This window comes from Cyprinus carpio, chromosome B14 (assembly GCF_018340385.1).
Source record: "Cyprinus carpio isolate SPL01 chromosome B14, ASM1834038v1, whole genome shotgun sequence".
NCBI classification, from domain to species: Eukaryota; Metazoa; Chordata; class Actinopteri; order Cypriniformes; family Cyprinidae; genus Cyprinus; species Cyprinus carpio.
Window position 1 is genome coordinate 26198759 of NC_056610.1, and position 27724 is coordinate 26226482.

The 27724-nt window shown below is 37.0% G+C and overlaps 2 protein-coding genes across 2 annotated transcripts; both read right to left on the reverse strand.

Moving 5' to 3' along the window:
• Positions 1-393: 393 nt before the first annotated feature.
• LOC109059873 (girdin-like) lies at positions 394-20113 on the reverse strand. The gene is given in 31 exon segments (XM_042738827.1): positions 394-480; positions 940-1007; positions 1131-1389; positions 1391-1425; positions 2444-2570; positions 2572-2590; positions 2754-2867; positions 2989-3134; positions 3984-4170; positions 5117-5260; positions 6427-6695; positions 6942-7121; positions 7295-7693; positions 8018-8144; positions 9074-9414; positions 10385-10564; positions 10976-11590; positions 11706-11795; positions 11901-12016; positions 12902-13082; positions 13280-13426; positions 14282-14440; positions 14545-14626; positions 14960-15102; positions 15231-15371; positions 15454-15537; positions 15686-15744; positions 15877-15946; positions 18853-18961; positions 19125-19273; positions 19808-20113. Coding segments are annotated over 31 exon segments (4893 nt in total). The 5' UTR covers positions 19874-20113.
• A 1463-nt stretch (positions 20114-21576) lies between these two features.
• Positions 21577-27468, reverse strand: LOC109059861 (RDS/peripherin-like protein xRDS35). The gene is made up of 6 exons (XM_042738781.1): positions 27391-27468; positions 26937-27087; positions 25411-25686; positions 24445-24599; positions 23920-24169; positions 21577-22217 (listed from the first exon to the last, which is right to left on the reverse strand). The coding sequence occupies exons 2-6, from the start codon at positions 27084-27086 to the stop codon at positions 21987-21989; spliced, it is 1062 nt and encodes a 353-aa protein (XP_042594715.1). The 5' UTR covers position 27087; positions 27391-27468; the 3' UTR covers positions 21577-21986.
• Positions 27469-27724: the final 256 nt, after the last annotated feature.

Below are 27724 nucleotides of genomic sequence, written 5' to 3' on the forward strand. Positions count from 1 at the left end.
ACAGCGAACTGAATAATCTGCTCTCATAAATAATCTTGTTAGCATCAGTTTGTATAAGACACTCTCGTAATTATACAGATACAAAGACACCAGCACACCAACCACTGAGCATTAAAAGTGCCACATAGCGGTGAGGAATAGGAACATACAACCTCAACCACTACATATTTTAGTATGGTAATTATTTACTATAATATTTCAGGAGAGTCGCATGTCTATAAATATATGTATGGAGTGTATTAATGATGGATGCATCTTACATATGTGTTATAAATTCATTTATTTGTTTTCCCACAATAAACATATTGGACCATTACATATAATAAGTGTATTCTAAATGCTTTATGGATGTTTTGTATGTAAAATTGTATAAAAACCAAGGGATAAAAGTAGTTAAATGAGCATGAACAAATTGTGATTGCTTTTATGCTGTTGGTTGTTTTCTGTGTCCTGCTGCTTGTCAAAACTGGTTGTGAAAATCTAAAGGAGAGAGACAAATGTTAAGTTCTTTGTTAATGTTTCCAATTTTGGAAATTAACTGGTCTTCTCAGTAAAGGAACTGTACTAATTTTAAAGCACAAAATCAAGATTTTTGCAGATTTTTTTTTCCAATTATTATATTGATTAGTAATATATTCAGATATATTAATATGACAGGCTGAATGAAAAAGGATAGATAGGTTGTTTTGTTTTTTATATTGACATAGTATAGTTTTGAAAAAACAAGTGGAGAACAAGTGTAATTTCTGCTATTTTATTTATTTTTCACCTTTGTGTAGTTGATCAAGTATGATCATAGGAGGAGCATGTCAGTATTTTGTGCATTAACCTAATGTGTCTAGCTTCTACCAGTGACAGATTACAGTTACATGACACTTTATAAGATGTCACAAACAACAAATCCACCAGTTAAAAAGCGCTGCTGTACAGTAGACTGACCTTCAGTTCCAGAGGACACACGGCTGACATCAGAGTGTGCAGGTGAGATGTTATCTCCTCACTATCAACTAAAACACACATACAGATATTATACTCACACACAAAACAAATACCAATGCATGTTATTTTACAACCTTAAGCAAATTTCATTTTCTTCTACCCTATCTGGTTTATATCTTTACACTACTTACCTCTGCCCTCCTCACTAGGGGCTTCCTGGCTGGGTGTAGGGCTGCCGTCATGTTCCCAGAGGGCCGTGGAGCCTGTTTGGGAAGAGCGCAGACGGATGCGAGGTTGCACACGCTGGTCTCCTGGGCTGAAGGACTGGGAAATTCCTCCTCTGCCCCTGCCGAGAGCCCAGCCGTGCCGTGAGCCCAGCTTGCGGCGACCCGTCCGCAGATTAGCTTTTTTGGGTTGATCGTCTTCTGAGATTCTCCTTAGTGTACTTGGGGGATACTGGAGCACTGATGGGATCCTGCTCATGAACTGAGGGGTTGAAATGGTGAAGAGAGCGTACTTTGTAAAAACGGATAACATTTTTATTCTCTTCTCTGTTTGAGGTAAAGGTCTTTATGAACGAATCTCACAGACCTGACAATTAAGGGTTTTACACAGTGACATTATTTTCAAAATTATTAAGCACATTATCCCCCCTAAATTCTCCTTATTCTAACTCGAAAAATATTAAATAATATAAATATGTAATATATTAACAATTAGAAAAATAGATCCAATAAATAAAATATCTTGTTAATATTTGTATTGCTGCCTTTGCCTTTAATTTATGCTAATATATGCTGTTTAAAAAAAAAAACACTGAAAATAAAAAAGAGAATGAAACAATACATGCACGTTACAGCATTGAGAATTTGATGTGAAATGTACTTAGTTGTCAAGGAACAAAAAAATTAATAATGGGTGCTAAAATATTTTTTTTTATACTTTTTTTGTGACATTCACCCATAAATTGTATAATACTGATTTAAATGTATGGAATATTTATATATTTGTCAAAAAACAGAACTTTTTTTATGAGAACGACAAAATAATTAAAATGGAAGAAGAATATTGGATATATTCTAAAAATTAGAAATCCCATTATTTGCTCAAAGTCAAGGGCATGTTTATTGTATCTACCCATATTATATACACAGAAAATACAATTACATATAAGTACTCTTACACTGTTTACTGTTGGTATTCATATTACCATAAATCTCAATGCTGTATACACTCTGTGCAATATTCATTTGATCTGCAAATTCCATTCCATTGCTCCTTCACATAAAACACAGAATTACTATGTCTGTTTGTGATCCAAGGGAACGGGTATAATGTGGTAGGGTAACAGCATCATTCATTGTTATGGGCTTTTGGGGACCTTTTTTGTGCTTTACAGAGTCCAGGGAACCCTGCAGTCTTAACTTACTGGCACTCTCTTATGCTCTGTGGTACAATACATCTAATGTTATTACACCCCAGCCATACAGCTCTGCAGTCTCACCAGGCGCTGAAGAGATGGGAGCACCGTCTACAGCATCCGCGAGGTTCTCTATTCCAGCAGCAATAAAATGAGCGCGGCCTTCTTTGCTTCCACCTTTAGGTTTTATCAGCTTCTTCATGCGGTCCGCCCGCTATCCAGTTTGACTTCCTGAAGCCACAAGAGAGTTTATAGGTGATTGAAGGCAGCCAGCAAGATTCAGATAAGTCAAAAAAGTTAAAAGAAAAAAATGGCAGGATGTCGAGATGAAAAAGAGCATACAGTGAGTAAAGCAACGAGTCTGCTTAGAGACAGATGTTAAAGCCTGACTAACTTTGGTTGTTTGGGTGGACACATGCCAGACAGACCCGGCTCCAAAACACGATACTGATCCATTATCTTCTCCACCAGCTTCTGCTTCTCCCTGCGCAGCTCGTTGAGCTTGTCACTGAGGTGGAGAGAGATGGACAGATGGGAGACTGATGCAGGTGGTCCAGTTCTGAACGTTCTACATGGTGCATGTGGAAAAAGTGGATAAAAGTGAGCTGCAAATGTGTCTTTGTTCTTACAGGTACTCTCTCTGCTGGTTGTGGTGCTGGTCTCGGCTCTCCAGTCTGCTCTCCAGTAGGGCCTTGTTATCTTTGGCCAGATTCTGGTTCTGCTCTACTAGATGCCGGTTTTCCTCCTCCAGGTTTGCCTTCAACTGGGTTAGGAGCTATAGAAAACATATGAATACTAGGGCAATAAATTACACTATAAATTAAAATAATTATTGTTAAACTTTCTTTTAGTTAATGTGATTAATCTCAGACTTTAAATATAATGACATGCATAATAAGACCAACAAAATTTAAACCTGTAAATAATTCTTTAAAAAATGTAACAATAAATGATACACATAAAATTAGTAAGAATTCAATCTAAAAATGTGCATTTAAAGACATCAGATCAAGGCTATACATATACATACTTTACATACACACACATATTAGTGCTGTCAAATGATTAATTGCAATAAATAAAATTAATACGTTTTTGTTTTACATAATGTGTGTGTACTCTGTATATTTATTATGTATATTGCGCATGTATACATTTCAAAAAAAAAATATGTTATGTTCATATATTAAATATATTTATATATAATAAAAATTATATGAATGTATGACATGTAAATACATGTTAATATTTTCAAAATATATACTATATAAGTGTGAATTTATATATGCATAATAAATATACAAAGTACAGGCATGTAATTATGGGTGTGATTAATCGCAATTAATTGTTTGACAGCACTTATTATTATCAGTGCTGAAATAGTTGTGCTCCTTAAAATTTTTGTGGAAACTGTCATTTTCTTCAGCAATGGAAAGTTAAAAATAACAGTATTTATTTAAATTAAAACCTCTTGTAACAGACTGACGCATTTAATGAAATCTGATTGTTTAATTAAAATTGTCCTTGTTGTTTAAAAGTACTGATTTTAAAAAAAGAAGGAAAGAAAATATACTGTATATATTATATACACAGAAGTGTCATAATGTGCATTGTGTGCTCAGACCTGGTACTGGCTGCTGAGACGGACACTGTTGAGATCCAGCTGTTGGTTCTGCTCTTTAAGAGTGCTGAGTTCTCCCTCCAGTCTGGTCCGTTCAAGCTGAGCCGTACTCAACTCTGCCCGCAGAACTGAACTCTGAGCCAGCAGCTCGGACTGCACCTGAACCCACTCCTTCTGCAGGTTCTGATATCTACACATTGAACAGGTGAATCACATTAAACTACACATCTCATGAATGTCACATTTTACTCCCAAACCAATAAGGGATAAAAAAAAAAGACATTTTTTTTTTGTTTTTGTTTTTTTGGCATTTGTGATTATATTATTGTGACGAGTGGGGCGGGGCCGAGAGCCGTGGGAACGGAGCGAGGCCGGTGGAGTGATTGGGAAATGAGCGACACCTGCTCCACTCACCGGTCTCGAGTCCCACGGAGGAGATCGGGAGGATACAAAATAGGAGCGACGACAGTGAAGGACGAGAGAGGACCAGGCCTGGGTTTTATTTTGTGTTTGGTTTTTGTTTGTGCGCGGCAGTCGACCGTGAGGGGCTGCCGCGCTGTTTTTGTATTTATTTTGTCATTAAAGTTTTATTTGAGTGTTCGCCGGTTCCCGCCTCCTTCTTCCCGTAATTATGTTGTTTTATAGTATTACAATTATATATTTATATACAAGTCTAATTAATTAAAAGAACATCTAATTTAGGCTTCTTTTTTTTCATGCTAAGTATTTCTCTTGATTCTGAGGTTAAACCCAGACATGTTTTTGTCAAGCATCAGTACATGCATCTAGACAAGTGATCAAACCAATAATCTACACTAATACAGTTCTCTACCTACACTGAGCTGAACATACTGAATACAAGTAAACTTCCTCCTGCTGTGAATGTAGAAATTTTTTTTTTATCTTGCTCACCAAAAGCAACCAGCTTTACAAATATTTCATGGGCTGTCACGCCATGGCAACAACTGTTGGAAACTGGCTATGAAATGACTCATGTTGTGGGGAGACTTTGGTGGGGCTTACCATCACCACAGTGGGGGAAGAACAGTTTGAGGGTGGGTGGTATCATCACTTCCGCTCCCTTTCCTATGAATCTACTCAACTGTAACTTCAAGTCAATTATGACTTTCTCTCACCTTTCATTGTCAATTTTCAGTCTCTCCAGCTCCTTCTCGCTTTCCACCTGCTCTTGTGCCACTTTCTCCATTTTCTGTCTCTCCACACGTATCGATTCCGCTGCTTCCTCCAGCTGTGCTTTTCGCTCCAACAGCTCCTTATATCTAGACAAGTACAGTATTTAGAACATTTTACAAGATTAAAATCAAAGACATTTTGATAAATTATAAATCAAGATAATTTAGTTTATTTCAGCTACTGTAAATCCATGTTTCATCTGATGTTAAAGTCATATGGAAGAACAATTATGTTAACAACAATAAACAAACACTATAATAGTTATTTCTTTTTATATTAACATACTATTGATTAGAAAATAAATAAAGGTTTTTTGATGTGTAAAAGTAAAAATTTTGTGTAACAAAATATCTGTGGATAAGTGTGTCTGGTGTGTTATTATAGGATTTTATTTTACATTTAGTCATTTAGCAGACGCTTTTATCCAAAGCAACTTACAGTACAAATGAGGACAATAGAAGCAATCAAAATCAACAAAAGAGCAATAAAATGTAAGTATATATATATATATATATATATATATATATATATATATATATATATATATATATATATATATATGTGTGTGTGTGTGTGTGTGTGTGTGTGTGTGTGTGTGTGTGTGTACTGTATTTATGTACACACACACATACAATGAAAACAAGTAGATAGAATAGAAAAAAGAATAAAGCTAGTGTTAGAGTTTTTTTTTTTTTAAGAAAAACAAGCAGTTAGAAAATGAATAGAGAGTGCAAGTGATAGAGGGTCAAGGTTTTTTTAATAAAAAACAAAAAAGAAAACAAATAGATAAAATAGAATTAGAATTGTAGTAATAATAATATCTTTTTTGAAACTGCATTTATTTTAGTTTTTTTACTAAAGTAAATGACGTAACAACCTTGTGTATTCATATTTTGATTTATAACAGATCTACTTAAAACAAGATATGATTGAAACCTAAAAAATCATATGTTATCTAAAAGTATTGTTATTCGATTATTCTTAATTAATTTATTAAATAAATAAATAAATAAATAAATAACCTTGCCTTTTTCTGCTTAGATCACTTAAGGGAGTATGCTAAAATTATTATTTATAAATAATTACAAATTAAATAACCTCACATTTTTCCTCTTGGACCTTTTATGTGAATAACCAAAATTATTATTTATTAAACAAATTATTATGAATCAATTTACTTTCAAATAAATAAATGGTCTTTTACTATCAATTTAAGGAATTCAATAAATGTAACTTGTCTAAGGCAGTGTACCTGGCCTCAGTGTCTTTATATTGAGCTTCTAGACTGCGACTGTTGCTTTTCAGGTGACTGTGTTTGACCAACAACTCTTCTAACTCCGCCTCCTGTCTCTGTTGCAGAGCTGTCAATCTCTCATGATCCCGCCTCACAGCCTCCAGGCGCATCACTGACTCCTCCTTCTCCTTGAGCCACACCCTTGATTCCGCCTCCAGCGCTGCACAGCGCAGTTCGCTCTCATTGCGACGTGCCAACACCGCCACATGTTCGGAGCTCAGAGATGCCTGTTTCCACCTAAGTGAGAGGAAAGAGAGTACAATGAAGCAGATATAATGAGAGTGTGGTCATTGGGGTGGAAATATCCAGTTTATGAAAAGCCTGTATAATTTAAAGTGGTGTAGTTTTATGCTCCATCAACGGTATGATTGAAAACTGTAAAAATTAATATAGATTTAAACAAATGTCAGTTTCTAAAATACCCCGGGCTTTATTTCAGCATCAAGGGGTCCATTTAGAGACTGGGAACCCACACTCAATCAAGCACTCACCTGTAGTTTGGTGTTGAGGGCCTGTAATTTAGCACAGTTCTCTTGCAGTGAGATGGAGTGGCGCTGCAGGGCATCCAGCTGCTCTCTGAGCTGAGCACAGGCTGACTGAGACTGAGTCAGCTGAGACAGCAACACCTCCCGCTCTCGCTGCAGCAATGCATTCTGGGATACAACCAGAGGCATGGAGTTCATCATACAAGTTGATATCCATTCATTTAGAATGTAATCAGAATCCCTGGACGGCGTTAATGATGTTTAAATAAAAACATACGTGAAGTGGCCTTGCGGGGCCTGAAACGTAATGACATTTCAGTGTGTTTTGCATTTTATCTCACCTCCCTTTCTGTATTTATCAGTCTTTGATTCAACGCCTCCTGGCTGCCAGTGGCAGTCTCTGCCATTGTGTGTGGTTGTTTGGTCCTTGTGTTTTCAGAGTCTTCTGCTGCATAGATAGAGTCTGTAGGCCCCAGGCTCTGGTTGTGGTTAGCCTTATCTACAATACTGAAAGTGGCCTCCTGGGGGCTTCCTGACAGCAATGGAGACTGTCTGTTTGATTCACAACCCTCAATTTTCTGTGTGTGTGAGTCAAGAGGTGAAAAAGCAACCTCTGGAGATGATCGTTGCTGTTGTGTAGCTGCCATTTCAAGCTTGGTCTGGAGCTCTTCAAGTGTTCGATTCAGCTTTGCGATTTGATTGGATAACTCTCGGGAATGGGCACTCTCATTAGCCAGATCCTGGTTGTGAGTGGGATATTAAAGTTAGACTCTTTAGGAAAACCTGAGCAATAACAGCTTTCATTAATCTCACAAAGATGCATTTTCAGCACAGTTGTCCAAGGAGGGGAAATCTAATTGTGCTGAGAATTTTCAGATAAAAAAGCAGCTAGAAAACAATTATCTAGTTGAAAGGAAATATTCAACGGAGCCCATTTTGCAAGATCTCAGCTCAGTGGGACCTCCAGGCAAACATAATTGCAGAAATATGGTGTACTGAAGCACTATAGTAATTGCTTTTATCATTCAGATCTCACAAACAAACGCTTTGAATACTGCACAGACCTTTGTTAGAGAGTCAATCTGGACCTTGCTCTCAGTGTTGAGTGTACCGAGCTGCAGATTCTCCTTCTGTAGCTCCTCGAACTGGGCACATGTCTCTTTGAGCTGAGAAATCTCCTGACACATGCGTCTGTGGGCAGATGACAGATGTACCGAGTGATATACATAATATTCTTATGCCATGCTATTTATTTCATAAGATCAGAAATAAGGACTTTGACAAAGGGTTCTGTGTGAAATAAATGAAATAGTTCACAAAATGAAAATATATTCATTATTTACTCATCCTTCTGTTGTTCCAAAAATACCAAAAAGGCATTATAAAAGTTTCATAAAGGTGGTCCAGACAACTTTTGCACTATATTCCAAGTTTTGTGAGCAACAGACAGCTAAGAACCAATGCTTTTAGAGATATGAAAGCTGCAGTGGAAGATTATCAGTAGTGAAGAACTACTTGACCTTGGGCCAAAAGAAATATAAAGCACAAGCCTACATTCATGGTGTTTGGTCATTTTGGGAACAACAAGACATGACATTCATTGAAAAAAGTTACATTGGTAAGATTTTTCAAATAAATTTCTCATGCTAACCAATGCTGCATTTATTTGTTTAAAAATACAGTTAAAATGGTAATATTGTGAACTCTTTTCTATTTTAAAATGTCATTTATTCTTGTGATGGAAAAGCTATATTTTCAGCAGCAGTCTTCTGTCACATATTCCTTCAGAAATTATTCTAATATTCTGATTTGGTGCTCAAGAAATATTTATGTTTATTAACAATGTTCAAATTAGTTGTGCTGACTAATAATCTGATTTATTTTAAAATTTTAAAATTTATAAAATTTATAACTTTTTATAAAATTATAAAATTTTAAACTTTTGAGCAGTAATGTGTGTATATATATATATATATATATATATATATATATATATATATATAAAGATTCATCATATTCATTTTGAACTACATGAAAGTGAATAAATAATGAAACTATTGTTTTTTGATGACACACTTAAATAAGTGCAAAGGTCCCTTTGCATGTACTTATGTCTGTACCTGTTTTGTGCCTCTAGGCTGCAGGCTCGTTGGTTGCCATGCTCTAGGGCAGATGTTGTGCTTTCCAGCTGCTGTCTAAGTCTGGGCATTTCCCGTTCTCTTTGTCGTAGTTCACGCCGTTGACTGTCCAGCTCTGCCTGACACGCCTCCTTCTCCTGCTCCAGTCGCATTACTTCAAGCAGCGCTTCTTCCCGCCCTCGAGTCAGAGACTCCACCTCCACGCCAGATTCTCGCAGTTCAGCTTGTAGCTCTTCTTCATGCCGCCTGGCAGACTCTAAGGTCCGTCCAAGTCTTTCAAGGTCTGCCTTAAGGTTTTGATTGGTCAGCTCTAACTGATCACCCTATGAAAAAATAGTTTGATTAGTTCAATCAACAAATAGAAAAACACCCACTTTTCTTCAGATTTGAAGGAACAGTTGACCTAAAAATGACAATTCTTTCATAATTTACTTATGCTTGAATCTCTTTATGCTGTTAATGCCACTTGTAATATACAAGGAGATTTTTACATAGCTCTTTTCTATACAACAGAAGTAAATGCAGAATGGAGTGTCAAAGTCGAACAAAAGCCTTTCACTGTCACTTCAGATCAATTTAATGCCTCCTCGCTGAATAAAAGTATTAATTTCTGTCAAAGCAAAAATCTTACTGACGAAAAAGTGATCTCTATGACTGGTATGCATAATTGAAAGGCTTTTAAAGCTATATTATAGCTTTGTATATGGATTTAATTTGAAATTTAAATGATTTTGCACTGAACTCTCAAATCTACATATTTAAAGCTGGCATTTCATGTTCAGTCATGAGACATGCAAGAACCAATGGCATTACTGACATTAAACATGGCGTGAGGCATCTTGATTCTCCAAGTTTGAATATGCAAATGAGAATTAAGAGAGGAAGTTTGGAAAATTTTGGTCTGTTCCTCACACAAATCCATACAATATGGCGCATATGGACCAATATGAACTACTTTTATGGTGTTTTTTTAATCTTTTGGAGGCTTGCCAACCTTAACTGTTATTCAGTTTAACTGTATGTATTTTTCTTTGCTTTCCACAACAGAAAGCATGTGAGTTTGGGCAACATGAGGGTGAGTAAATGATAACAGAACTTTCATTTTTCTGTAAACTACCACTGTAAAGACCAATTATCATCTATCACTGTTATCATGCTCTCTGCCCATTGTGTTTTAGATATCCACTCATTGTTACAGCATAATTTTAATGTAGGCACCATTAATCTCAAAGTTTCCCCAGTCATGTAATCCATATCTTGTAGTACAGCAAGAGGCCAAACAAATAACCTCACCTTGCGCACTGCAGCCCTGAGCGAGTCTACGGTGCCCCTGAGATTCTCTCTCTCCCTCTCCAAGGCTGCCCTCTCTCCCTCTAATTGAGCAATCACTGCAGCCTGCATCTTCTGAAACTCCACCTGACTGCGTAGATGCATCAGCTCCTCCTCCTGCTGCATAGACTCACCCTGCAGCACCTGACAGATAAACATATTAAGTGGTTATTAACAGACGCTTTTATCCAAAGCAAAATCAAAGTGGAGTGCTGTGCTTAAAGGCACAATAGTGATGATTCATGGATCGTTCTTTGAGGAAATCAAGGGCAGCATCTCTTCAGTTGCAATCTCAGGTCATTATGCTATAAGATACAATGAGTAAAAGTGGAAAAAGTCATCATTGTGAGAAATAGTCCTTGTTTTACACAGGTCTAGTAACCACATTGAATGTCTTTCTTAATTGCCTGTGGCACGGAGTTGCGTTTTTACTTTGTGAGTCATTGCTGTTATCGACTGGACCGTTATCTGGCTTTGAGTGGATGTTGAAGTGTGTGGATTGTGCAATGATGTAGTAATTAGGTTTTTCTGTTTCATAACTTGATGGTTCATTACCTCTATCTGTTTCCTAGCCTCCATGAGGCTCTCTGCTGCCTTCTTCAGTCGCTGGTTCTCAGCCTCCAGGAAAACCAGCTTATGTTCGGCCTCCAAGACCTTCTTGCTCTGCTCTACCAGTTTCGAGCGCAAATCCTGGGCTGAAGTGTTCTGTCTGTCAGCCTCTTCCAGGGCCTGCTGAAGCTGGTTATGCAGGGCGAGGGTGTCCTGGGAGAATTTATCATCTTCTGTCTTCTGGGCTTCTGTGCTGTACGTCTGTGATGTCTCTTCTGTGATGTCTTTCTTCCTTTCAATCTCTTTCTCACCCTCAGCCTCTCCTCTCTCTTTGGTGTTCATTTCATCTATAACCTTCTTTTTTCTCTCGCTGAGGATTACGTTGCCCCCCTCTCCCCCCTCTCCATCTTCTCTCTGGGTTTTTATTACGCCGCCTTTTCCATCGTGTTTCTCTCTTCTCGTGTCATTTCCCTCGCATTCCCCTCTTGGGATTATTGGCTTTTTCCCTTCTTTTCCCTCCGAGGCTGTTCTCTCTTCCTCTAGGTCTTTCCGTTCTTGTTTTGTTCTCAGCTCTTCGAGATTTATCTTCAAGCTGCTATTTTCATTCTTCAGACACTCCATCTAACAGTTAAAAGAGAAATGACAGGGCCGGATTCAGAGAGTTGAGACGAGGACAAAATAACAGTAGACAAAACGCTTAGAATAACTGTCTTTAAATCCATCTAAAGTGCCTCACCTCCTTCAGGGTGCTTTGAAGCTTTTGTGAGAGTTGGTCCATGTGTCTCTGGAGCTCTTCAGTCATCTCAGGGGGGTTGGCTTGCTGAGCCTAGAAGAGAGACAGGAACATGGGAAACCTGAGAATTTACATGAATCAGTCTGAATATAATTTGTAGTCTGAGGATTAAAAAAAAATGTCGAAACATCCACTGACCTCTCGTTCAGCCTGCAAGAGCTCTAGTCGTCTCTTCAGTTCGGCGTTCTCGTTTTCAGCTCCCAGAAGCCTCAGCGAGGAGGCCTCGTTTACCTCCTCACTCAGAGGCTTCAGATCTAAACGACAGTAAGTGAGACACATGTGCACTTAACTCCATGTTATTCCTTGTTGTTCCTTTACAACGAGGCAAAAAGTCAATCTCCAAAACCTTCACCCTCCCACTTCCTCTCAGAATGAGCTGCCAACCTCCACCTGAACTGCTGAGACCATTGCAACTTTTAAGAAGCAGCTTCAGACACAACTTATTCTAAAGCATTTAATCACCACATACTCTCAAACCTATGCGCTTACCCACTCACACTCGTTTTCAAAAAAAAAAAAAGATATTTCTCCTGTTCTCCTTTTGGTTTCATTAAACATATCTTTATCCAAAGGTTTATGGGTTTGGAATGACATGAGGGTGAGTAAATGATCACAGTGTTTTATTTTTGGGTGAACTATCCCTTCAAGGATTAGTTCACTCAAAAATGCAATTCCTGTTGTCAGCACATGAGAAGCCAGGCAGGATGTTTCTGCTTCTCTTTTGCACATGATGAAAGTGTGGACGAACACTGTCAAGCTATAAAAAAAGATTTAAAAGAAAAATCAACATGAAAGTGTTATTTGTAAAAGCTTAGCACTGTCTATTCCCCTTCATTTTCATTGTATGGGAAAGAGCATCCAGAACAATGCTAATCTTTTCCTTTTGTACTTTCCAACATACAGGTTTGGAAAGACATGAGGGTTAGTGAACGCTGAGTGAATTTTAATTTCTGGGTAAATTATCCCTTGATTGAGTGTTAGTGATAAGGTGAAATGTAAATGTATGCATAAATGTCTATTCCGAATCATGACAGCTTGATTTGCATATACATGATTGATATACATATACATGAAGTCATGAAATCAATCATCTACCGACGGCAGTTAACTCATAATATTACATCATGCATAAAACCTACCAATCTCAGGCATGTTTATTTCCTGAACGTCCTCGTCTGACTCTAGCTCTGATTGGAGGAAATGCTGATGAGTCACATTCTGACTGACACCCACAGAATGAACCTGACGCTTGAGATCCACCTGCAGACTCATATTCATCTCCAACACCTCGTCTACCCTCTGTCTCTCAACATCTCGCTCCTACACAAATGCAATTATATACCCATAAAGCATTATGAATATACATCACACATTTCAGAAGGACGCAGTTCTTTCATATAACTTTCATACATTTTAAAGTAGATTTTAGAAGTTTAACATAATTCATCAAAATTGAGCTCCACAGTCATAAATAGAAGCGTAACAATAAAACACTAAGTTCATAAAGTCATTCATACACCCTCCATATCCACAAGCTTCTGCCTGAGAAGAAGATTTTCCTTCTCCAGTTCCCGCAGAGCAGTGCACCGCGCACGAGCGTCAGCCAGCTGCTCATCCAGCAGTGCCTTGTTCTCTTGCAGCGAGGCACAGTACTGCTGCTGCTCCTGTAGGGCCAGAGAAAATGAGTGTTACAGAAATCATTCACTAACTTTCATGCTGTTCCAAACCCAAACCTGACTTACTTTCATGCTGCTAACAAAGGAATCTTGATCATTTCATTACTATCCAACAATTATCTAATCTAATATTATTTCCAGATGAAAGCACTACACTTTGTTAAAACACATGCAAAAAAATACACTACCATTCAATCATTTTTTTTTACTTTCTAGATCAAAGAATATTGAAAAAAAATATATCAGTTTCCACAAATATTAAGTAGCACAATCGTTTTTTGACATTGATAATAATAAGAATATTAGAATGATTTCTGAAATATCATGTGAGTGAGGACTGGAGTAATGGCTGCTGATAATTCAGCTTTGCACTGACAAAAATAAAATGACATTTTAATATATATTACAATAGAAAACAGTTATTTAAATTGTAATATTCACAATGTTACTGTTTTTCCAGCATTTTGATCAAATAAATGCATTATAAATAGTAGTTTAAGTTGCTCTATTTAATGTATTTATAAATACCATCTTCAAATTTGCATGCTGCAGCTTCATACAGGGTTCCTTTTGTGTTCAACTGAAGAAAGTAAGTCTTATTTGTTTGGAACAAGATGAGAGTGAGTAAACTTTTTTATTCAGTGACCTATTCCTTTAAAAGTAACCCTACAATTTAATTTGCTTTAAGTTTTCTTTTTTGCAACTTGCGTTTCTCACAACTGATCATTTGCCAGAATATAAGCAGCACAAAATATTACTCCATTTCCAAATTATAGCACTCCACTTTGTCATTCCTAATTGCAAAGCATGATGATTCAGCCTGATGTATATCTCCTCCTCTACCTTCAGCTGTGTGCGGTACAGCTCCATGCTGCGGAGCCGATGTGTGCAGTTTTTCAGCTCCGCCTGCAGTTGCTCTGCTCTGGCTGCACGCTCACGCAGACAGTCCAGCTCATCCTTCAGACCCCGACTCACACGCGCTTCCACCTGCAATGCTCGGTTCTGAGCCAACCAAACACAAGACAGTATGTGAGTGAAATCTAGCCAGTGTCCATATACATTTATCAATGATTATACAGTGTCTGTTATCAGTATAGTGTGCTCACTTCCTTCTGTAGTTTCTTTATTTCTTCCGCCATAGTTTGCATTTCTTGCTTGTAATCCAGTAGTTGATCACCTCTATCCTCCTTAAAACATTTTAATGTGTAAATACTTTTTAAAGATGAAGTGTGTATTTTCTGTGGCACTAGTGTAACAAAACAAAATTCTCAAAAATAATGACTGTTAAGCCAATGTTATTTCAGGCTACTTGTGAAGTCCAAACTAAAAAAGGTAATGTACTGATATTTTAACATTACTGAATCCCATTACTTAATTATAATTATAACGATAATGGGGACTTGAATAAAATGAAGGTTTTGGGGCCAGTTTGCGTCTTTGCTGAATTAGAAAATATTACTGACCACAAACACTGAACGATGGTGGATACTGTCCTTAAATATGCTTTGCAAATACACTCACAGTTCCTGTTTGAGTCGGCGCAGTTTAGCTTTACTGTCTGCCAGCTGCACAGCCAGTCCTTCAGGAGGTCCATCTCCAAACCCACTTGACATGGTTAAATGGGCTGTAGATGATTCCTGTTCCTGACAAAGCTCTGCTATCCTCTGAAGAGCAAACATAGACATCCAAACTGAAGAGCACACTTTCTGAACACAACTGTGAATTAATCATATCTAGCCTCACCTACTTTAACCTGAAGTTGTCAGACTGCCAAAACAAATTCTTCCCTCACCTCCAAATGTGTGTCTCGTTGGCTGAGCAGGTTCTGGATCTGTTTGGCCATGGAGCAGAAGAGAGTCTGCAGCTCGGCTCCATTCAGCCCACACATGTCTCCAAACTCCAAAGGAAGCACTGCGCTTGGGTCCTGGGTCACCTAGATCACAGAGTTATTTGTACACTACACAAATGGGCTTTAGATTGAAATTATGTCTGGGATATGTTCTAAATGCACTTACCTCCTGTATGAAAAGTGCAAGCTCTGCTTGTGTATCAATGTCCAAGCACTGAATCTGCTGAATGAACGTTTCTTTCCTTTCACACTAGTGACAATGAGTCATAGAACAGAGAGAAATGAATCACACACTGTAAGCATCAATGTGTTTACATTAGTAACATTACACTCTAATCAATTTACAGTACTGAAACTGTCCATTAAAGATATTAAAAGTGTTTACAGTGTTTAGTTACCTGTACTGCACAGCCTAGCAATAACAGTAGCAGTCGTCTGAGCTCTGCAACAGCGCCCTCTTGACAAGGAAACCAAAATAACACCAACGCAGCTTAATTAATAAAAAAAAAAGTGCACTTTTTGATAATTTATGTTTATTTAATAATAACTAGAGAGAAAATTTGTCCTTTTTGAAATGACAGGACTGCACCTGTCAAGGGATCTCGACCCAAAACAGCAACATTTGGTAGCGGCATCAGCACCAGCTGCTGTAGATTCTCCTGAAAGCGCAACACACGTGAAAGAAATGACAAGCATTAAAACCTCACTGGTGCTCTGCTGTCATCCCAGACAATGCACAGGTAATAGGTTTAAGTATGACATGCATTAGAGCGAGAAGTAAGTTATTCATATGCAGTCATGGTCAAAAGAAAACAAGCTTGATTGTGGAAAATAGGCTTATTAATCTGCAGCAACTGACATCTCATTCAGTATGACTAATGATCTTGTTATTCCACTGCTAATTTTCTAATGCTTTTAAAAATTACTTACTTTTACAAAATGGACTGTGGCAGTACCATGGTACAGTGATGTAATGTGGTATTTAATGATTATCAAAAAATTCATCTACAGTGGTATTTACACGATTCCAAAAAATACAAATTTACATAAATCCAAAAAGTACAAATCCAACTGTGGTACTTTGTGTAAGTGTATGTAGGCAAAATTTTCAGATGCTGTAAAATGTTAATTTCTTTGTAAAAAAATAAATAAATAAAATAATAACAAAGTTAATTCATTCAGTCATATACATATGTGACCCTGGAGCACAAATCCAGTCATAAGTAGCATGGCAACAATACATTGTGTGGGTCAAAATTATCGATTTTTCTTTTATGCCAAAAATCATTAGGATAAAGTAAAGATCATGTTCCATGAAGATATTTTGTAAATTTCCTACTGTAAATATATCAAAAATTAATTCTTGATTAGTAATATGCATCGCTAGCAACTTCATTTGGACAACTTTAAAGGCAATTTTCTCAATATTTAGATTTTTTGCAGCCTCAGATTCCAGATTTTCAAATAGTTGTATCTCGGCCAAATATTGTCCTCCTATCCCAATTAACCATACATCAGTGGAAAGCTCATTTATTTCAGCTTTCGGTCCCACTTTATATTGTGTCCCGAATACCTGTGTACTTACATAGTAACTAGATGTGTACATAGTATGTAACTACAGTCTAAGTACACATTGGTACATGGTATCTACAGCTCTAATGTTTGTGTAACTACACATATGTAACAACCCACTGAATGGTATGTGTAAGTACAAATGTGTAACAGGATATTGGTAATAACACTTTGGTAATGAAAATACAAATGTGCAGCGGGACTAACAGCACTTTTTGGTAAAGAAAGTGTTGGTGTCCAGAATGTTACACTTTATATTAAGTGGACAATTCCTGAGGAGTTACAATAAGTACACTGGTATTGCAGTGGTGCACCAACTCCAACTCGAGATCCAACTCCTCCCACTTTACATATCCCTAAACCTATCCATCTCAACCCCCTGGATCCCATTTCCACCACTAAACCTACTCATCTCCATCCCGGGATCCCATCTCCACCCCTAAACCTACCCATCTCCACCCCGGGATCCCATTTACCCTACTCATCTCCACCCCCTGGATCAAATGGTTCAAATTACTCTTATACATATTGTTGTTACAAATTGTAGTTATATAATTCCTGTTACACAAGTACTTAGTGAAGTGAAAAAAGTTTTGTTGCAATGTCCTGCTACACATTTGTACTTACACAAACCATCCTGAAAGTTGTTACATGTGTGTAGTTACAGAAATATTACAGCTGTAGATACTTTGTACCAATGTGTAATTACACTGTGGTTACATACTATGTACACATCTAGTTACTATGCAAGTACACGGGTATTAGGGACACAATATAAAATGGGACCCAGCTTTCAGATGATGTATAAATCTCAAAGTTTTGTGGTTCATGGTCACATATGGGTATTTGACGTGCCCTGTGGTGTTTTTTTTATTGTTTTAATTTTTAATAATTCTAGACAATCTTTAACAGTTTATTTGTTATTTTAGTATTAATAGTACTGTTTCTGATATTTACTAATATTTGGAATTTTTCGATTTTTATTTTAATTCTAGTTTTAAGTTGTTGTTTTTTTTTAAATTAAATTTCTGTTTAGCCTTCATTTACTTTTATTCCAGTTTTAGTAATTTTTTTATTTAAACTTATTTCACTTCAGTCAGCTGGCAAGGCAACATTTCTGATTTTAAGTTTAGGCTTTTTATCTACACTCTCAGAAAAAAAGGTACAAAAGCTGGGGCGCTACCCTTTCAAAAGGTACAAATATGTACTATTTAGGTACTCATATTTACATTTTAGGTAAAGGTACCCTATAGGGATAAATAAAATACGAAGGTGTACCTTTTGAAAGGCTACTGCCCCAGTGACAGCTTGTGTATCATTTTTTCTAAGAGTGTAAAATGTACATTTTATTTCAGCTTTATTTAAATGAATGAAAATGATTTTGAATAGTTTTACTTAATACTGGTTGTTTAGTAAACAACACCGGTTATTTCACGTAAGATTTCTCTTATACTTTCACAGAAATGTATGGATCACTTGCCTATATTTAGTGTAATGATTAATCAGATATGTTTCCTCAAAGATTAACCAACTGCTGTGAAGTCAGCAAGCACACTTTGTTTTTATTTTAAAAGAACTAATGTACAAATTCCAGATAATGCAGGTCAATACAAAGTCAAGCAATACCATGATTTAGAGTTTTCTAATGACTACAAGCTCTTTGCTCTCATTTTAATTTTAAAATGTCCGGAACATGAAATACTTTGTCATTTCCACATGCTTTGTTTGAAAATAGCAGTGTAAAAAACATGTCCACAACTAGGTCATTTGAAACAAGAAGTGAAACCACAGCAACCTAAAAAAAACAAATATGGCTAACTTGTTCCACAGCTACAAGGGCTGTTCAGTGAGTTACTGAGTTGTTTACCTGATATTTACCATCAGGTGCTGGCAGCATTTTTATTTGAGTCAGGGAATCAAGCAATATTATGCATTTGTGGAAAGATATTTCTTATGTTTTCACAGTGATTTGACTGATGTTTTAATTCAATACCTGATAGTATGATCTCAAGTGTCGATTGAGGATGGAAAAGTTCTGCACCCTGAGAATCTTGTCGTCACCCACATTGTGGTAGATTTGTTCTACCTTTGGATTGGGATCGCTGATTAAAGAAACCAAACAAACAACAAAAATGTCGCCGTTAGCTGAGTCACTGTTCAACTATCATCAGTGAAGCGTCAGTCAGCTTTTAATCAAGCTACATTATGCAAAACAAAATAGATGACTTTAATTTTTTAGACTTTCTCTTTGTAAGTCTGTCTTACATGATCCTCATGACCTCATTGAGGTAGACTCCATTGGTAAGCTTCAGGTACCGCCTCACGGCATTATGGGAGTTGTAGTTTACCTCCATGTATCCCTGAGAGAGAGATCCATTGTCCTCCTCATCGACAATACCCTCAAATAGATGAACCTTACAGACAATAAAAAACAATGCCCTGCTCACATCAAGGTTGTTTATGAAGAAAAACTGAGATCTGAATATAACAGATCTTTTTTTCTCTCTTGTGAATGCTTTACTGTGTTCTATCTACATGAAGTTTGATTAAGTTATTTTGTGGTTGTCCAGATCAAATAGAAAGTTTAATTAAATTCTAAAGAAATCATTGAGATATTTTAAGATATCCCTCGCAGTTTAAAATAACTGTTTTAAAGCATGGTAGCTGTTTTAGCTGGTCCAAGTTAGCTTCAAAAACCAGACTAATAATGTTTGACCAACTGGTAGTTAGTTGCTGGTCAAAGATAAATTGGACCAAACCAGCTAACATGTTCCAAAACAAAGCCAAGCAAAGTTTTCAGCAGTAACATGAATTGATTAAAAAATCCTTTCTGAACATTATTTATAGTTGCAGAATACTTCTGTACTGGTTCGTAAAGTTTACAAAACTTTTTATCGAACAAAATGAAGATTATCAATGAACTTTAATTGTTTTTGCTTACCACCTACCCATGTAACAAGTGCACTTCCCATAAATTCTTCTAACATTTCCGTAACGTTTTCGTCCATCTTCATGTACTGCACCTGATCAGCTTTATTCCTCAAAATACAACGGATTATTTAAATAATATACTCTGAAGAGTACACTCATGGTTACCGTAATTCCCTTGACAATAGTATGTCAATATAAAACTGTTTAACTGTTAACATGTTTGCTTTCTGTGCCTTTCCCTTCCTTGATTAGTCACACTTCGAAACCACACCGGAATCTAGAGTCGCATTGCATTAGGTCTGTTCCTCTCTGCGCGTCCCCGTGTCACAGAATGACGCTCGTGTTTCCACATTGAGTAGAGCAAAACGGAAAGGGCTGTGTCTCAAAACCTCATAGGCTGCCTATCTAGACGGCATTTTGAGCATCAATTCATAGCCACTCTCCACAACGCGTCTCTGATGTCCAAAAAGTGCATTACGCACCTTATTACACCAAACTGCTATACTGTGTAGGTAGGCAGATCACTAGGATTTGAGACACAGCCTAGGTGTGTGGGCAGCACAGGAAAATGAAATCTATTCATGTCAATTTAAGTCATCGCCAGTGCACCTAAAATAAGTGATGTAGGTGCATGATGTTGATGTTAATGCATCTATGCATGATATGCAGGAAGGTGACTTGGGTGCGATATTTCTCGAACTAGAGAGTGACAGAAGAGGAAAAATGAGTTTTTGCCGCTCTCTAATGGTGAATCGGTGTAGTGCGCTGCCAGGTAACGGGATCTTTTATAAATGTCTTAAGTATCACTTTTAGATCAATGACATGTGTCCTGGCTAAAAACTATTAATAGCGTTTTTTTTTATGTATAATATAGGTCTATTTGTGTAGCCTGTATGTGTGTGTGTGTGTGTGTGTGTGTGTGTGTGTGTGTGTGTGTGTGTGTGTGCGTGCGTGTGTGTGTGCGTGCGTGCGTGCGTGTGTGTGTGTGTGTACAGGTTTATATATCCTAGTGGGGACTTAAACCTGAATTCACACAGACTTGTGTCACAGATGGTGGGGACCTAAATTGAGGTCCCCATGGGTATTAAATCTTATAAATCAAACAGAATACAGAATACTTTTTTTTTTGAGAAAGTAAAAATGCACAACGTTTCGTGTAAGGGTTAGGTTTAGGTGTGTGGTTGGGCGATTGAAAATACGGTTTGTACAGTGTAAAAACCATTATGCCTATGGAAAGTCCCTACAAGGATAGCTGATAGCTGACCCGACTGTGTGTGTGTGTGTGTGTGTGTGTGTGTGTGTGTGTGTGTGTGTGTGTGTGTGTGTGTGTGTGTAAATATTGACCAATCTATTGAAACAAGTTGAAATTATGATCACTAGTGCATAACTTACTGCTTTTAATAAATAACTAGAGGCATGACACAGTTGTATTTCTTGTGTTGGCCTTATGTTTTGTGTGGGAGTGCTTTGGCAGCAGTCATTGTCTTAACCATCATCAAAGGGATAAAGAGATTTCAGGTGTCAGAACAGGACACCCAACAATATGGCCTGCCGCATTCAGTCAGCATAATCCTATTCATTTCTCTCTTACTCTCACTTTGTCCTTCTCTCACTGCATAGGCAAGAAGAGGAAATAGATTTAACACTACACCATTTAACAAGGGAAGTTAAGATCAGGCTAATGTGAGGTAAGAAGTGTCCACATGAAAAACACATTTCAACACACAAGTAAAAAACAAAAATAAGCATTTGATGAATGTTCACAATGACCACATGACTTCATAGATCAGTTAAAAACTCAAATCTTTATTTTTCGCATGCATCTTTTGCAATTTCACCTCTTTATTTTAGTCTATTTAAGCAACGCATGAAGCAGCAAAACATCTACAGACCACATGTACTATTTCATTGCCTTCATTTCCTTGGAATTTCTGCTTTAACTCTTCTTTATACATCTTCACTTTATATATAATTGTCAAAGGGGTATTTTGGTGTCAGGTTTTGCATTAACAGTTTCCAGTGTTTTGAGAGGTTACTGGTTTTTACCTCAATTTTTTAACCTCATTTAACAATATAATGAAGAAACAATGTTACATTGCAATTATGATTATGTAATCCCTTTGGATGATGATATTCAAGGGCAGTTAGCACTCATGTGCACATTAACATTCATTATAAACAATCACACTTGTTCTTTTAGGCTGTGGCTGGCTTTTCTGCATCTGGCTGTGTGTCCGGGGTCACAGCGGATGCGTCGCCCACCTGAGCAAACTGGAGGATCTTCTTCATCTTTTCTTTTGTTTCCAGCAATGTCTCCTTCACTCCCTTCTCCAGGATGTATCCCTCTGTCTCGATCTCCACATTCTCCTGTCCAATCACACCCTCCATTGCAGTCTGCAGATAGCGCAGACTCACCAGAATGGTCATCTGAAGGCAGAAGAGATATAAAGGTCAGAGTTCAAGCTCCTTTAAGACATTTTCTTCAGGTAGCTCTTCTTAAAGAGTCTTCCTAAAGTAATGGTTCAGGCCAAAATGAAAATTCTGTCATTTATACACCCTCATTGTCACTGAAGAACACTGGAGTCCAAAACAACATCGGAATTTTTTTTTATTTGTTCCACAGAAGAAAGAAAGCCATAGAGGTTTATAATGACGTAAATGGTAACCACATTTTCATTTTTGGGTTTCATTTTCTTTTTTAACAGTATTTAGTTTCCTCCTTCAAAAAACATTTTTGTTCCCCTGTATTATAATTTATGGGGCCCGAACAACAACAAACTACACTTGAATTTATGAAGTAACAACTGATAGTATGCCATGTTAAATATCACACTTTGTAGATCGCAAAGCAAACCTACTTTTCCTGGTTCTCATGGCAGACGTTGGTTTGCTGTCTATTGGATTAGTGTATGAGAAGCAACTAATCATGCAGTTAGTGTTACAAAGCTGTGACTGTTATAAAAGCTGAGAGCGTTATGTGGTTTTGGGTTAAAGCTATTTTAATCCTTAAATAATGAATATTGACACATTTGAGTTCAAAACCATACTGCCAGCCGTTCCGGAAACATGTCGATATTCAGTGATGAGTGTGTGAACAGTTCGATGGGTTGAGCGCATTAGATTATACAATGTGTTATTCAAGGTTAACGCTTAAAATCATGTGGTTATTTGGGGGAGTCCTCACAAAACATTCATAATGATCCTCTGACATCAGTTTGTAGGTTAATTTGCCATGAGTAAATTAAGTTCTGTAGTTAGCATGATTCAACATAAATTACAAAATTGATTTTTAAGTTGTTGTATTTCTTCAGAACTACCATTCAAAGTTTGGGGTCAGTAAGATTTTTTTAAATGTCTTTTATGCTTAAGGATGCATTTATTTGATCAATAAAAGTACAGAAATATAGAACATACAGTAAAAACAGAAATATTGTAAAATTTTATTACAATTTACAAATTAAATTACAATTTAAAACACATATTTTCTATTTTAATATACTTTAAAATGTAATGTATTCCTATGATGGAAAAGCTGTCATTGCTCCAGTCTTTAGTGTCAAATTATCAAATCATTCTAATATTGCTGATTTGGTTTTCAATAAACAATATCTTATTATTGTCAATGTTGAAAGTAGTTGTGCTGCTTAATATTTTTGTGGGAACGTGATACTTTTTTTTCAGGATTGTTTGATGAATAGAAAATTCAAACAAACAGCATTTTTTTTTAAAAAATATAAATCTTTTGTAAAGTTATAAATGTCATTTTTTGATTAATTCAATGCATGCTGAATAAAACTATTCATTAGAAAGAAAACTCTTACTGACCCCAAACTTTTGAATGGTAGTGTTTTGCTGACAACAACTGGAGTCCTTATATAGCATCTTCCTAGAAATTTATATTTAATTAGGGTGTTCAGAAGTCACATGAATAATTTATGTTGAGGAACAAAACACAAAAGCCTAATGCAAATCTTATTTTACTCATAAATCACAAACTTCAATTATAAATGCCCATAGGAGTTCCTGAGAGAAGCCATGACTCGGAAAAGCAAATTATTTTTTTCTCTTTGGACTATGAGGGTCAGTGGCCTGTAATTACTACTCATTCAAGCCATGAATCAGCTCATACCTGGAGAAGGAAATCAAATAATACGCAAGGGCCGATGGTGTTCATTAAACCCATGTAGTAGTTGACAAGGGCCTGGCGGCAACCTCGGTTGTACAGGTTCAGCTCTTCACTCTGGTACTCGTAGTTGTAATGGGCAGAGTTGTCCAGGAGACTGTACTGGATACAGGGCCGGGGGGAGGCAGGGTTACAGCAGCTGAATGGGACCCCATCCAACAGATATCGGCCATCTACGTTACTCCTCCTCACACGACTGTCAGCAAAATGGAATAGACAGTTTTGTTACACTATTGATTCTGCAGCTCTCTTTATTGACTTTCTGATCAATGCGTCAGGTTCATTAGGTGATGAAATCCTGTTTTGGAACATAACGTGCTAAATTATGATTCACCTTAGAAGCTAAAAAAAAGCATTTTGAGATGTTTTGCAGGGTATTGCCTAACTAATGATACCTCTGATTCACCCTTCACCCTTCACATTCAGGAGAGAGTGCAGGAGCATGAGTTTATCTATGATTTTTGGACTCACTCTTTCACTTCTTTGGATGTGAAGTCCAGGTAGCGGTTGCTGATCCACTGCACCTCAAACCAGTCCCTGTAGTTAGTATTACCACAGCACTGGAACTCAATCTGTAAACGATCAATAGTCTCCTTCTGGAAACAACGGCCTGGTGTGTCTGTATCCTGTAGAGATATGGGACATCAGATAATTACTTTAAAGTTCATTTAGAGAAATATGTATGACTTGAAACCCTGCAATTCAGTTCAGTACCAAATCATTCTTTCTATTCTTTGGATTTTAGACTTTAGTACATTATGTTGTCCTGCCTTTGAAAATATTTATTTGAATTAAGTATTGTCTAGTATGCAAAAGGCCTCTGAAATGCCAGATTAATTCATTCATTCATTTCAATAAATATCTATTGGACTCTGCAATGCTAGATTTATTTAATTTATTTCAATAAATATCTAAAGTAGTCTGAAATTCCAAATGTATTCAAATAAATAAATATCTAACACTTAAATATCTAGCATAAGTATATAAGTCTACCAATAGTATTTCAAAACATCAGTTGTGATTTCCACAAGGAAACTTGAGAAAATTTCCTGTTTAAAATCTGTCCTCCATGTGTAAAATAAAATTACAAACAAGAAATTTCTGAATTTAAAATATAAATCACAGCTACATTTTTTGAAGTAATTAAAAAGATTTATGCACCAAAACAAGATATTATATAAGACCAGAGAGCACTGTGTAAATAACACACACACACACACACACACACACACACACACACACACACACACACACACAAATAAAACACACACACACACACACACACACATACATATATGTTTTTTGTTATTTTTTTTTTTTATGTTTTTTTTTTTTTTGTGGGTTTGCCTAAATTACTAAATCATATCAAATGACACCTGATTGCTGTTAAATAACTTTTAGACCCCACTTTATTCTTTTTGTCTTTCTCTCACCAACCTTGTAGAAGCGTATGCCGTTCTTCAGCCCGATCTTCAGAGACTCCTCCAGGCTGGGCTGCAGGGCGAAGCTCAGAATCATAGCCACCAGCAGCAGGGAGGTGATGAAGACAGAGAAGCAGAAGAACGGAGGAAGAAACGTCTTCCAGCGTGGGAAACGCGAGGGGTCCAGTGAGTCCTGGCAGACTTTACCAGCACAGATGTTGATGCCCACTGACGCTAACCCCACTGCCATCAGCAGATTTGGCACAATGTGGATGTCCATACTGTGCATCACCTTTTTAGAGTGAGAAGGGTTGAATATTTGTTATTTCTCCTTTTTTTTTTTTTTTTTTTTTGCTATTATGTGCTGACATTTAATCAGGCCCAGACCCATGTTTACTTTCTTTACTAAAGGCTGACGCTTCAACTGAAAACTTGAATTTGTAAATTAATCAGTATAAGAAAAAGGGTTCACCTACTATTTAAATTTCATTAATGCATCTGACAATACTTTTATCCAAAGCCACTTACATTGCATTAATGGTACATATTTACATTTTAACAGTTCTTGTTAAACTGCTACAGGAAACCATTAAGCAACTTCAATTCTTCCTACATCTGCATATAACCTACAGACATCATCAAAAGATTTAGGTTATCTAATGTTATGTTACATACTGTATATCTTGTAATTATCCTACACCTGTTTAACAGAAGCATTGTGTGATTTTTTTTTTCTTTTTTTAATCCTTAATTTCTTTCCAGAATGCTCTTTTCACTCATTATCAGGTTTCATTGTGAGGTTTATTTACTTTATTATAGATACAGGCTCAGGTATTGGTGCACACTACAAGACATTATCTGAGTGTCAATCCTCAGATTATGTGAGATTATTCCTCTCAACAAGACAAAGCTTAGGCCTGTTACACTGGTGTTGACAGTATAAAGGGTAAATGAAAGGAGTAATTGTTGTAGTATTGTAAATATAATAGTAATTTATTCATTGTGTCAAATAAATAATATATGCAAACCATTAAGTAAATATGATAAGTTAGTGAGTGTGGCCAAGTATGGTGTTCCGTACTCAGAAATGATGCTCTGCATTCAACCCATTCAAGTGCACACACACAGCAGTAAACCCAATGCTGCGGCACCTAGGGAGCACTTGGGACTTTGGTGCCTTGCTCAAGGGTCTCACCTCAGTTGTGGTATTGAAGATGGAAAGAGCGCTGGTTATTCACTTCCCCCACCTACAATCCCTGACGCACCTGAGACTCAAACCAACTACCTTCGGGTTACAAGTCCGACTCTTTATCCATTAGGCCACAACTGCCCCACTATTATTTGCAGTGCTTTGCTGATTATCCTCTCACACACTTTATAGATCCTAATGGACTATAATAGCAAACACACTGTGCACTGCAATTCATATTGTTTCCATTTTTGTTTTTAGCTAACAAGCATGTATCAAAGGATGCATTTGTACATCACATTCTTCAATTTCAGGTTCTATTACTGTTTTTTAAATAAGAAAAGTTTGATTACCTCTGATCTGCGATGTAGCTCAGTTTTGAGGAAGACTCCCATAGCAAAGGTGATGGCTCCAGAGAACATGGCCACCCATGAAAGCAGCCATAGACCCTGGGCCAGACGCACCCTCTTTTGGAAGGGGAACTTTATTTTTAACAACACCATGCTGCATAGGAAGAAGTATAGGATAGAGGAGAGAGAGAAGTTTAGATAGCAGAAGAGGAATTTAATAGAAGTCATGCATCATCAGTATCCAGCACGGCAAAATAAAAACAGTCATTCTCAGATAAATTCCCATCAGGTTCTGTTACTTCTTATAATAATCACTTTGAAATTATCTCCATAATACTTTCAAAAATGGATACATGGACGTGGGACAAAAAAAAATGTTTTGATGTTGAATTAAAATTACATTTTAAGTTGTCCCCAAGATCATCGGATTTTAGCAGAAGAAAAAATAATTCTTTACCTTCAAGAATGTTTGAGTGTCCTTTCTTTCAGACCCTGAGCCTTCAATATGCCTCCTACAGTTTGGCAGCCATTTTGATTAGGTCTTAAAAATATGAAATAGGGTATTATATCTTGAGTGTCATAATCTCCTGTCATGTCTGATCCTATTAGACCAATTCCACCAATGAGAATCCAGGCCAGTGTCCTCTAAGCAAACCTGCCCTTGGTCAACAAGTCCAGAAGAGTGCCAGAGGGAGGGGTCTGACGCAAAGTGTGCCATTTAATGGACTGAGAAACCGTGAAACTGAAAATAATGGAGAAGAAAACAGGCATGACAGAATGTGATGCATTCC